The 12968-nt window shown below is 33.7% G+C and overlaps 1 protein-coding gene across 4 annotated transcripts in view; it reads right to left on the reverse strand.

Annotated features, from left to right (window-relative positions):
• Positions 1-4827: 4827 nt before the first annotated feature.
• The window catches only part of Smp_141290.1 (putative innexin), a gene marked incomplete at both ends in the record, with an annotated part of 42287 nt that continues 34146 nt past the window's right edge, over positions 4828-12968 (reverse strand). For 3 of the 4 annotated variants that reach the window (XM_018793328.1, XM_018793329.1, XM_018793330.1), the window contains 3 exons: positions 4828-5429; positions 6964-7195; positions 9412-9641. In XM_018793328.1, the coding sequence (XP_018647855.1) occupies positions 4828-5429; positions 6964-7195; positions 9412-9641 (1064 nt within the window). Of the gene's footprint in view, positions 5430-6963; positions 7196-9411; positions 9642-12553; positions 12815-12968 lie in introns of those variants that run through there. The other variant, XM_018793332.1, reaches the window with a different exon arrangement.

Below are 12968 nucleotides of genomic sequence, written 5' to 3' on the forward strand. Positions count from 1 at the left end.
GACTTGATCTTCAACATATAAATACTAGTGAAACCACGAAATGATCTAGGTTAGATAACTTTCGAAAACCTGAAGTCACTGGATGGCCATTTCGTCTTAGTATGGGACTTCTCATTAGTGTCCATTCATGGCATCGCAGCCAGAAATCGGTCTTAGTACTCGATGTGTGGGCGAGAATGAAAATGATTGGTTGTCTGCTTAGTCAGACATGTAGATAGTCTGACTGGTGTCAGATGAGTTATGTATTTCCCTACCCTTATTATTCCTTATTATTGATTGATTGTCCATTTGTTGTTGGATTGTGTCGGTTTCGGTGTGGAAATATGTTTACATTCTAGTCTCAGGATAATTACGTGTTTTTGATCTGAGTTGTGTTGAAGTCTTGTAGAATAGACACTGGGAGGGAATCTAGTGTAGATATTCGTCTAAGGTAAATTAACGTCCCATTCGTGTGAAAAGGAAAAAGGACCGTTTTTACAGTACCTTTGGTCTCATGTGCGAACTCTTAACCTCTATACCAGTGAGTCGGGATCCAGTTGTGTACAAGTCTAAATACTAGTTACTCTTATCATGTTTATTATGTTGCTTTCTTTTCTTGTTTCATCTGTCGTTTCGAACTAAACTCCATTGAGTTCGGCACATGTAAAACCTTTTATGATAATATTACTCATGTAAAATTAAGTTGTTTTTAACTGATAGGAGCCTTTGGAATATAATGAATTCGTGTTATCCTGCAACTCCGCCTGTAGCTCTTCTAGAGTTACTGCTGTTCCCAAGCCCGGGAAATAGAAGCAGATATGAAAAGGATGAATAACAACTGGAAAGAATTGCTCAGGACAGAGTTGGATGGAGAATGCTGGTGTGCGGCCTATGCCCCTCCACGATGGGTAACAGGCGTAAGTAAGTAATGTTATCCCGTAGATATTGTCCGCGCTTTATTTTAATTATTTCGTATTTCATTTATTAGTTTATATATACTAATGCATACATTTTCAGATTGATGTCATACAGTATCTTTGTTATAAAACTTTAATCTTACCCCATTCTTAATTGTATATTTTATCTTTTTCAATTCATATAGAGTTCTAAGTATTATTATTATTGTAATTAATCAGACATCCCTTTCATGATTCATTACATTCAAACTAATAGATGATACAAATTGAATGAATCTTAAGATTAATCGTTTAGCCTGATATCAAGAAACACTGAAAATCAAAGGGAGATACAACCAAAATAAAGAAGTAAACAATAACAGGTTAAAGGTCAACAAAAACCAATCAACATCGAGGTATACAGGACAAGCTGTAAGCTAAACATAGAGAAATTGGAACACTTCACTTCTACCTAATGTTTGTACTGATGATGTTCAGAATAAACAATGAGAACCTCACGACCAAACCGTCCAGCTCAGAGAACAAAACTCCAAGAAAATCGAGAAACACAATAGTTCGACCAAATATCCCTAGTTTTTGTATTTTTTTAAAAAAACTTATTCCTTCATACACATTTCTCTAGATATTCATAATTTCATCAGAACAACTGTTGTGTTATTAACAAATTTTATAAACTATTGGGCACAAATCCTATTCTTTATGGTTGATGAAATTTAAATGGAAGACAGAATCCATACGTAGCATAAACCTTTAAAAAAAGTTCAAAGGTCGTGTTGTTGTTTCAGGTCAATGAATGACTGTTCATAATAGGTTGTACAAATTTTTTAGTGGGCTGTAAATAAAGCAAAAGTAGGACCGGTCTGATAATTATGAGACTAATAAATTATACCTGAATGTTTTTTGTCATTGAAATGAATATAAATCTAGTGGGAAAACGATTCAATCATGACCATAAAATAAACGTTCTTCAAAGTAAAATTATTCACATAAACAGTTGAGTGTGGTTTCATTGCTTTATGCATAACTGAAATTGTAGAATATTATTCTTCAGTTTCATATAATCCCCTAAAATCAGTTAACTAAGATTTCGGATAATACGGTGGAAGGTCATTTTGTATAGGTGGTCTTGATTTGACAGAGTTCGAGACGTTGATGATCTGAAAAACACGATATCACCTACTGTTTAATTAGTTTCATGGTCAAATTGGATGTCTGAGAATTTAAAGTAACCTGGATTTGCAGTGAATTCATTAATAATTAATTCTACGATTATATACATCATTTGCTGATTATTTATTGATGTTAGTTAGTAAAAGCAGATGTCCATTTGAATTTTTTATAGACTTTCATGAATAATTAACCCAACTTTTGAGTTAATAGCGAACAGTTGTGTTGTAAGCAAATGGTAATCGCATTGCATAGATCTCTTCTGAGATTCTGCCTCGATTACAGTATCCAACAATCATAATATCGTGTAAGTCATATGTTAAATTAGATGGAACGGTGTACGAATGATATTAATGAAAGAAACCTCCAATAGACCAATGATCTATATTAATATATTCTACAATTCTATCATATCTGTAGAACTTTTTATATTGATAAAGCCTGTTCAAACAAATATTCCCCCCAAAAAATATCACTCAGTTCTAAACAACAAAAAATCCGGTTTGTATATCGATCGGTTTACGTTTCCATACCGAATTAACAAAACGCGAAGGCATTGTCAAACAAATTTCAAAGCAGTAGTAGTGGCAGAATATATTCAACTTAGACGATATAATTCGATAGGTGTAAAGTATAATTTTGACATCTAAGATCTCAGTAAACATTAAAAGTAAATGAATCCAGGTCAGTGAAACAGATTCTGGGCCACATCAACCAGTCTCTAAACACTAGTTACGACGGTTGCGTGGATTCCAACCACGTAATATGAACTTATAAACACGGGTCATTCCACTTGTCAGTGACTTTATAGAGTGTTTTGGACAAATGTTTGCGAAATATCTACTTCACAATTCTACAAGTTAAATTGATCAGGACGTAATCTCATTCACCAAACCTACAAGTTTACTAATTAATAGATATAATATTTCATTCTTATCACCATACAAAAAAATCAATAATCTAAGTTGTAAGGTGGTTAACAAATTGACGGCTTTATATACATTGTTTTGTAAAAGAATGTTATGATTGTTAATTGGTAATAGTTTTGAGAGGAGTTTTATATGCGACATAAACATTCAACTTTTAATAATTATGAGGTCAAATCCACTCCACTTATACAAGTTTAGATCACCAAATAGTGTCATAAACTTGAATGATAAATTTGGTAATTGTCACTCCCCATTAAATGAAATATAGAATATCTTTTATCTCGGGATGAGGATTTCGGAGATAGACTACAACTTTAAAGTGGGTTCACTAAAAAAATTACTGGAAGAATCATCTGTTCTGAACATTAGATAGTTGTAAACTACATATGCACTTTTTAATTATTCAAAAGAAACGCTAAGATTCTTCTACGATATTGCAACAAAATACAAATCAGAGAAGTTCCAGCTAGTATTTAACCATGAAGATGATTATGGAATATGAAAATAAATTCGCTCTCACAATAGTCAGGACATTGTTCGGATCTCGGAAATATACATTACTAAAAATGGAAGTACAAAGCCGTTATCACTATTCTAGTGGTACGTTGACGGTAACCTGTTTGTGTAAATTGATGTGGTAGGAATGGTTTTGTAGATAAAATACCAACATTCAGTAAATCGTCTAAGGTAGAGCTGAATGGATATGGAGATGAGGCAGAATTTTATAAAATAACCCTAATTGCACTAAATATCATTATAAGATTGTTACGAATTGCTAGTGTGACTACGATTTTCATTTATGGTTAACACTAAACTTATCTAACAATACTAAACTACCAATACATGAATCGGTACTTTCATTTTACCGTAACTCGTAATATTATCTATTGTTAAACCCTACAATTACATAAGATAGGTGACATGAAACTGACTGAAAATGCATATTATGGAAACAAAGTGACATCTCAGAGTTATTGAATATATTACCGACTGCTAAAATTCACACGCCTAGCAACTCAATTATCAAATACTTGACACATCTGATTGAATCGAGAAGACGCATAACTCCCAGTTTTTTAATACACGAAAAACAAACTACACCCTCCCGTTCACTTTTTTTCCAAAACAAATGTATAGGCCCCAACAGATTCATTTATTTGTATTAATCGTCACAAAAGTGTAAAAATTGTCAGGATTGCAATCATTTCAGTACAATTAAATTGTTGGTTTTAAAAGAAGATAGATACGAACCATAAAAATAATAATAATAATAGTAATTAGTAGTAGGCATCTTAGCAATGATAATAATGACAATAAAAATAGTACTATGTAGTAATAGTAATACAAAAAAATTATTATAAAAAGAAGGAATAGGCACAATTTCAAAACAGGTCGATCAAATCCAGATCTTCACGTACATACTGTCTAAAAACTAGTTGACAAGAGTATTACTAATAGTAATAATAATAATAATAAAAGCTAAAAAAACCATTATAAAAGTAAGGCATTTGAAATCAGTAGTAGTAGTAGTAGTAGTAGTAGTAGTAAAAGTGGTACAGTTTCGTTGATAAAAAAATTAAACCATACAAAAGTGGGAAGAAATTCTAAACTGTGCAAACAACAACCATAATACAATATAACAAGAATTAAAAATAGATTTGTTATATTCGGAGAAAGAAAAATCAATTTTGTGTTGTACACCTCCTTGCTAAGCTTTTACCTAGTAAGATACTATTACTATTGTTTGTAATACTGCTATAGTGTAACTATATACTGATGAGCAATAGTTGAGGAATGAAAAATACACATATATAGGAGAGGACACAAGAATAACTTTACACATAATTTGATGGTATACCTGATCCATCTTTCAATGGTTCTTTCTCTAGACTTTTCTGTGGGGTATTATCCACTGAATAAACATTATCAATGTAATGTTCATATAAAGCCATAACAATTTCAGATGTGATCACATCACCAGCGTTGATGGCCAGCATACGTACTAAAAATACGCCATCTCGGCGAAGGTAATCATCAATGAATTCGTCTAAATCAGCACGCGTAATCTCCTGACCAGTTCTTGAACGTATTCCTTTAATACGTAAGAAACGTTTAATAAAATCTTTACGCCTTGGTGCAATAACCATTCTTACTAACCATAGTAGTAAACTAAATATACTGGCAGCTATGAGGAAACAGATCCAAAACCAGAAAAATATATAAATTTTCTCGTTTAACATATTTATAGGTAATGCACATTGTGCAGTATAAGCATTTTCAGCACCTACTAAGCGAATACCTGGGACACGACAATAAGCTACACGTGGGAATAGAATTGTCTCTGGCCAATCGCGTCCAGCACGTATATGGTTGGCAACAGTTAATCCGAATCCGAAACCTTCTAAATCTTCATTTTCTTGATTCGACATCGCTGTAACTATGTGAAAAGAATAAAATCAAAACCACTTATTATTAATAAATCACTTTGTAATTATAATATAAATATCAAGTCTGCATCAACGCCTAAACTAATGATGGGGAGTGAAGTACTTAATCTCATCGACTTTATTTATTTTGAAGAAGTTATCAATTCTAACGGGTTAGTATCTGATGAAACATCCGAATGGATTTACAAATCCCGATTAAGCTTTGTCAACTTGTGTAAATTGTGGCGTGAGAGAATTGCTCGTCTGCCGACCAAAGAGTGAGGATACTGCACGGCGATCCCCCTCTGCACAACTCTATAGCTGGGTAGCATGGTTAATGAAAGTAGGAGACATGCATGGGCTGTAGGTTTTTAATCATAAATGTTTTTCAAACATTGTTTGGTACAGTGGAACGATAAAGCGAGCAGTGCTGATGTTAGTCATAGAATACTAAGAAACGATGGAAAATCAGATGAGGTCGCGAATCTTTATTTACTAAGTTGGCTGGGACATATGTTACATAATAGTGTTTGATTTTTTACTTACTTTTACTTACGCCTGTTACCCCCAAATAGAGCATGGGCTGCCGACCAGCATTAAAACGCTAACTAGAAAAATAATAGTGTTTGATTACTGCTATAAATTTTGTTAGAGAAAATCTCCCCTATCAGTTGAGCAATATGGTGCGCAGTATACTCGTCCCCTAATTGATGCTGAAAATTTACTCATTGGATGCGTACGTATGAATATTGTACTTCACTATATCAACTGAAGATGTTTCCACTGAACTCAAAAAACATGAAATGAATCCGAAGTGGTGTTTTTTAGATACTGACTTTAAGTATATTACTGTTTGGAATTAGAGTAACTTTCATTTATCTTATACCCACAGGTTATCGGACAACTGAGCACGAAGAAACTTTATGCGTCGCATAAATGAACAGACAAAGAATAGGGGAGTTCATTAAAAAATTGGGTGAACAGGAATGCTGTTACCTGGAGTGTTAGCGAGTTGCTACCGATATAATCAATCTTCCTATACACGAGTCCAACCGAGTACTCAAGTGAAAAGAAGTTTACTGACGAAACGTGATTAGCTCAGTGTGTCAAATAATAGTATGCAATAGGAGATGCAGTTCAATTAAAAACACAACTGAGAATCCTCTTCCAGTTAAGGGGGTTCTTCTCCCATTTGTGGGAAATGTAAAAGAAAATTAGAACAAGATCATCACTAGCATATATCTCAGCCATGTTTGACTAACATTTCAAGCCACTGGGTTGAACCATATCAAGGACCTCAACCTCAGTCGCGATGAACTGGCGAATACTAGTATTATATGACCTTCCTTCATGATGAGATTGTTTCTACATTTCAGGATTATTGCATTTAGAAAAGTATATACAATTGATAGGTTCAGTTAAATACCGTGAATCCGAAGTAAACATGTAATTTTAGTTAGACGATGTTGAAAAATGTAGAAACAATTTAATTTTCTTACTTCGAATATGCACTTCTCAAAAAAGAAAGCATGAATGTCCATTTACCTGCCGAGTTAGTTTCGTATGGTTTCCCTAATTGCATACTTTTCTGTCCGGCACTTCCATCAGCATAGAAACCAAGAAAACGTTGAATCAAATATACTTGCATAATTGCATTGATAATTGTTATGATTTTAACACATAAATATGAGAATACAAGGCATGTTCCAAGTCGTTTACTAACAACACATATACCACACATGTCATATGCACGTCTAGTTAAATTCATCCGACGACCCTATATTGAAAAAAAACGGGAGAGGTTGTAAGGTTGAGTCAAAATACTTGGGTAAGATAATTTATAATTTGCCTTTTCATCAGAAGAAATAATGGACCTTATAATATTTACGGCAAAAGACCAAAAGAGCTCACCAATTAACTGTCAAGTTTGAATAGTATGAGCCATAATTGAGGATCTTTTTAGGTAAACATTTCCATATACATGATAGAATGTAAGAATTTTTGAGTTTAGATCTTATACAAACGAGAAGATACATGAATCTTGAAATAAGCAACTCAGTAATGAATACGATTGTATGCTAAATGAACACGCCATAGGCATATCACAATAACTTTCAGTACATGGTACTGATAATAACAAAAATTTTTATTCTAAAAGAAGGCTAACTCCATGGACAACAAACTGTTTAATAGCTCACAGCATCATTAGATGTGTGTTGTGATTTGCAAAAGCTGTGAAGGCGTAAAAATAGTTAGTTAGGTTGCTTAGGCAGCAAACGCAATGGTGTTGCTGTTCAACATCTAACCACTAGGTCGTAGGTTCGACCTCTGCCCTACCTAAGTTAGTTTGGGTAGCTGACTAGTATCAACGGTCCACACATATGAAAATGAGACTCAAAGTTGAGTATACGTCTTTGTAGTTCGTGAATGAGTAACGGTTATACTATTCAACTAGTCGGTGGTGAACACTGTGAAACCTGGTACATATGTGCTTCATTTCCAATTATTACTAATTACACTATACAAATTGTATGTTATGACACTGACATTTTCTATTGGCAAAACTTCCATTTCTAATTTTGATGAACAAAAACAGTTAGACGCTAATAAATTGTGTATCCTTCAGTAAAATTCGACGCCAAATATAAATTTAGCTGATATGTGTACCTGTTAAAATAGAAGGCAGCTAAGCACCTTAGGTACTCTTAACAAACATTGATGTGTAACCTAGAACTTTCACGTTTTGTTGTAAGTTGAAAACCAATAAACATGATTTGTGATAGATTTCTCAAGTTGACAATATCATTGTAATCTTTGATTATCCGAAACAAATGTTTTTGAACATTAATAAAAATTAATTGGTGAACATATACTTATTCAGATGGAGTCTTAGTTTTAGTGTAAAGCTTAGTACTGATAATATCCAACTACTCAAGCCAGTATAAACCGAAGGATTTCGAATTCGAATGTTTTAAATATTCCGTATCCCGTCACATGGACGGATGATTAAATAAAACTGCAACAAATTTAATATACAAATATTTGACAATGTTTAAATGAATCCAGATAATCAGCCAAATTTCCTCTATCATAAAGTGAAATTTAGAAACAGTCACCTATATAAGATAATTTAATGACAGGATGTGTGAAAACAATATTTAGTAAAAGATTGGTACTTCACTATTTAAGCAGGTTTCCTTTATATACGTGTGTGTGCGACTCACTGAATAAATGAACTTAAAAGTTAACTCGTGTGGCGCATATGTATCTGGTGTCTTTTTGTACCAATATGTATGTGTTTAAATAAATAAGTTAACTTCCCCAAAATATTCTGGTACGGTCGAGAGTGGGGAGTCCGCTCTCCCTCTCGAAATGCTCTCACATGGCCACGAGTATATAGCCTCTGTCAGGGAAGTCCTACTCACTGCCTTCTCGTGGCATTACTGTTGTTTACGAAATTGAGAGGACGAAAAGCGAATGTCCGGCACCTTAACTGGGTTGGTGGACACGGAGAGTCCATCTAGGGGAGTTGGAAAACCCTTATTCCAAACCAATGGTGCACATGGGCTCCAGTATCCTGAGGGAACAAATGACGTATGAATCAATCGTTGGTCACCGGCTACCATGGGACTGTATGTACGATGTACGATGCTCTACTGCCTTGTGTATCAAACCTTTAGGTCAAAGGCTCCGGGTGTGGCCCCCTAAGAAAACCATCTGCTTCGGTTTGGGCACCCGGGCAGTATCATAGCCCTCACACAAATCAAATAAGATTTGTGTGGCGCATATGTATCTGGTGTCCCTTTGTACCAATATTTATGTGTTCAAATAAATAAATAAAGTTAACTACTTTCGAAATAAGTAAATTTAGAAATATGTAAAACTTTGCCCAAATAAATAGGCAACAATATGACCTGGTGACGTTCCTACTTAGAAATAAACACTAAAAACAAGAGATTTCATCTCACCATATACACTAATCAATCAACTTACATGTCGACAATCCTTATGACCATCAATCATATCTTCCAAAAATTCAGCCACACGTTTAACTTGACTCTTACGGGAACCACGTTCAGAAATCGCGGCATCAGCAGCGGCTTTCACAAGAGCGAACAAATCTCCACCGGATCTATGGGCGCATACAGCCTGCCATGCAATATGTGGAATGTAGAAAAATATACATTGCAGCCCGAGAACAAATGGGACCCACTGATAATAGGCTGTAGAATTAAACATACAGTAAAAGATAATTTTTTTCTGTACGATGATAACAACAGAGCAACTGTATTACATAATTATTAGAGAAACGGTTACTTGATTGAGTAAGGTGAGAGAATTCTGCAAATTAAAACGGCTTAATTATCACCGTGAATTATGAAAACAGTTTGAATGATAATTTCTGAATCTAACTAATGAATTGTTGAGATGAAACTTTTTGACTTCCTAAATCCCATAGATTCGCTGCTAAACACTGCGGATCAATAATTATTCAGTAAGCAGTTAACAAATTTATTGTACAATTTAATACTAAACGCTAAAAAGACTATATGTGAGGATTGATATTTTCCCATTGCTCATATTAAGGAATGCTATCGACCAGTCTTAATTAGCATAGGTGTATTTGGAGAGATACGTCTTGGCTCTATTTCTATTTAGTCACATGTTTTTATGATCTCTAATTTATAGTCAGCAATGAATAATGCATTGACGTTGAAAGAGAGAAGTTATGGTTTGGAGTCTCGGTGCTGTCATCAAAATTAAGGTGTGAAGACATCCAGCTGATAAGTTCTGAACGAAACGGAATGAGAGTTTTCAGATTCCATTGTCAGTTAAAATCCAAATATATGCTGAAATCATTAAGGTCATATTAAACTAATATGCAAATCACCTCGATAAAGACGATTAATCGATTGTACGATAAACATGATTAGATAATATAACAGAATATTTAATGATGTAAACGTGCAAACGCACATAGAGCAAGAGACACGATGATAAACAACGACCAATTTATCCAACAAAGTATAGCAATTTCAAAAAAAGATCTACGTAAAAATCTATGTATTTAATTTAATTTCACATTATATACCTGTGCACATTTAAGATAGAGAGAAGTGGGGAAACAAGACTAATAAATCACACAAACTCTCAGCATATATGTATGCACCGCAAATTGTTTTCATTTGAATTGTAAAACAGGAAAAACAAAGACAAAACATTTTTTCGAAGAACTCAAAAAAGCAAGAATATCAGTTATGAATAAATCAAATATCTGATCAATAAGCAAAAGGTTGACAGAGAACGAAAACTAGAGCTAAGAAATGAACTTTTTTTGGTGGGATGTAGTCAATGAAGTGGATTACTTTATTACACTTCTATAGCAAAGTATTTGTAGTTGAAAAGGGATCACGATATTTACCTCAAATAAATATCCTAAGATCGCTCATGATTGATAAGGAAAGTTACTTTTTATATGAAGAGGAAATGACAGTGTGAAAGTAAAAAAAAGCGAATGATTACCTTGCACGTGAAGATTGTATGTAACATGTACATAGATGGGGGATTTTAGTTCATTCTAGTTCGTTTATAACAAACCTAGAAAAACCACATAGGCACACTAGATAATAGGGATGTTGGTAGAATTATGATTCTAGCTATAGAGATCGTTGTATTATAGCTCTATCTGGATGACTAGGGAATTTCGCTCATAAAAAGAATTCAAGTCATTGAGATGCTTTACCGAAATGTCAATAATACTACTAAAACTAGTATACACAGGTTTCATTAATTTTCTAGCCAAATACTTCTGATTATGGACAAACATGGTTAGCTGAAAATTGAGGTTTAAATTTATTCAAGGTTGGCCCAATAGTAGTTAGACGGTTTGGTGCTTTCTAGTTTACAGCAATACCGCAAGGTCAATCAGTGTCAACTAAGACAGAGTCATCACAGGGGAGCCCTAAGAGTTACTAACCTAGGAACACACCCGAAGTTAGAATACAGATGTGTTCATTACACAACACGTTCATGTGGGACAGAAAATGAGTAGCACATGTCAACTTGCTTTGAAAGCAATTAAGAACATTTTTGAGGAATAAACATTTACAAGCAGGAAAGTCACAAACAAAAACTAATCAATAGTTTTTAGACAAAGCATTGTACATACAAACCTTGTGTGTTTTGTACTTATAGTTACACCCACCTTATAAACATACAGCACATAACAATGTAATTGGTTAATGCTAGACAAAAAATAAAAACTTTATTGTTCACTATACAATATATCCACGCATCTTACGTAATTTTATGCAAATAATGAATGATTATTTTGAACACATAGATAGTATCATTAATGATCAAAATTATCTTGAAAGAATAAGATGTTCAAAATAGATCAATAATTTGAAATAAGCTATTTTAAGGTGATCATAGGATATTCTAAACAAGTTACAGTATTAGGGCATAACATCATAACTATTAAAAGGTTAATATGTTTGTAGTTGGGAGTAATTAACCAAAAATCCTCAAAAAGAATGATCAACTTGAAAGTACACAAGGTGTTCTTCAGTCACTGATTGAAATTAATAAGTTGGGACTCAAAGAAAAATATACTTTTTTGGAAAAAGGGGTTAGTAGACAGTTTTGATACAGATTATATGATACACTCGACTTAGATGGTACTCCTCAATAAGCTCTGTTGTTAAGTCAGGTAAGTGAAGGACTGAAGGCGAACTTATGCAGGTTTATTAGTAGGACAACACAAGACCTAGCAATCAGTGATATGCAATGTCTCTTTTAAATTGAAGACCTCAAGTCAACGTTTTCAAACTCAACCATGTAAAAATTTTGCTTTTACTTTATTATGTACTTAGATTGATGTACAATGATGCCCTCAGAAGAGAGGCAGTCAACTGATTGAACAACGGACACAAAGTATAACTTCTAACCACAGATAAAAGAAAACTAAATCAGTGTATCCTTATGGTATTTCAACATGTTAAAATAAGCAATCATCAAGAAAATCTTTTCAATGCAGAAACAGTATATGATTTCAACATGGCTTTCTGGATTAGGTACAATACATATTATAATCTGACAAAATTTAAAAATCAGAAAATATTTGCAAGCTTACTTATACGTCTTACGCGATCATACTCATCCCATTCTTCACGAGTAACCGGTAATTTTTCATCTGGCCTCAGAGGAATTGTACCATGTACCCAACAATAATCAGTAAGATAAGCATTAAAATTATCGCCCGTAGGCTTTACCGGAATATAACATGAGATCGAACTCATAAAATATTGTTTTGTTGACACAATTAAACATGATAAGAGGAATAAAACAACTGTAAATAAGTTAAGACGATCGGAAAAATCCTCAACAGCTACACGATTCCCATAACTGTATTTAGAGAAAAATTCAATGAAATCCTTCGCTACCATACTCAGCCTACAATGCTAAGTATGAACTAAATTGTGAGTCATTATTTTCAACCCTATTGTTATTATAGACCGATGTGTGACCTTCGTGTACATGTCTAAAAC

The sequence above is a fragment of the Schistosoma mansoni genome, chromosome 1 (genome assembly GCF_000237925.1).
Source record: "Schistosoma mansoni strain Puerto Rico chromosome 1, complete genome".
In the NCBI taxonomy this organism is placed as follows: domain Eukaryota; kingdom Metazoa; phylum Platyhelminthes; class Trematoda; order Strigeidida; family Schistosomatidae; genus Schistosoma; species Schistosoma mansoni.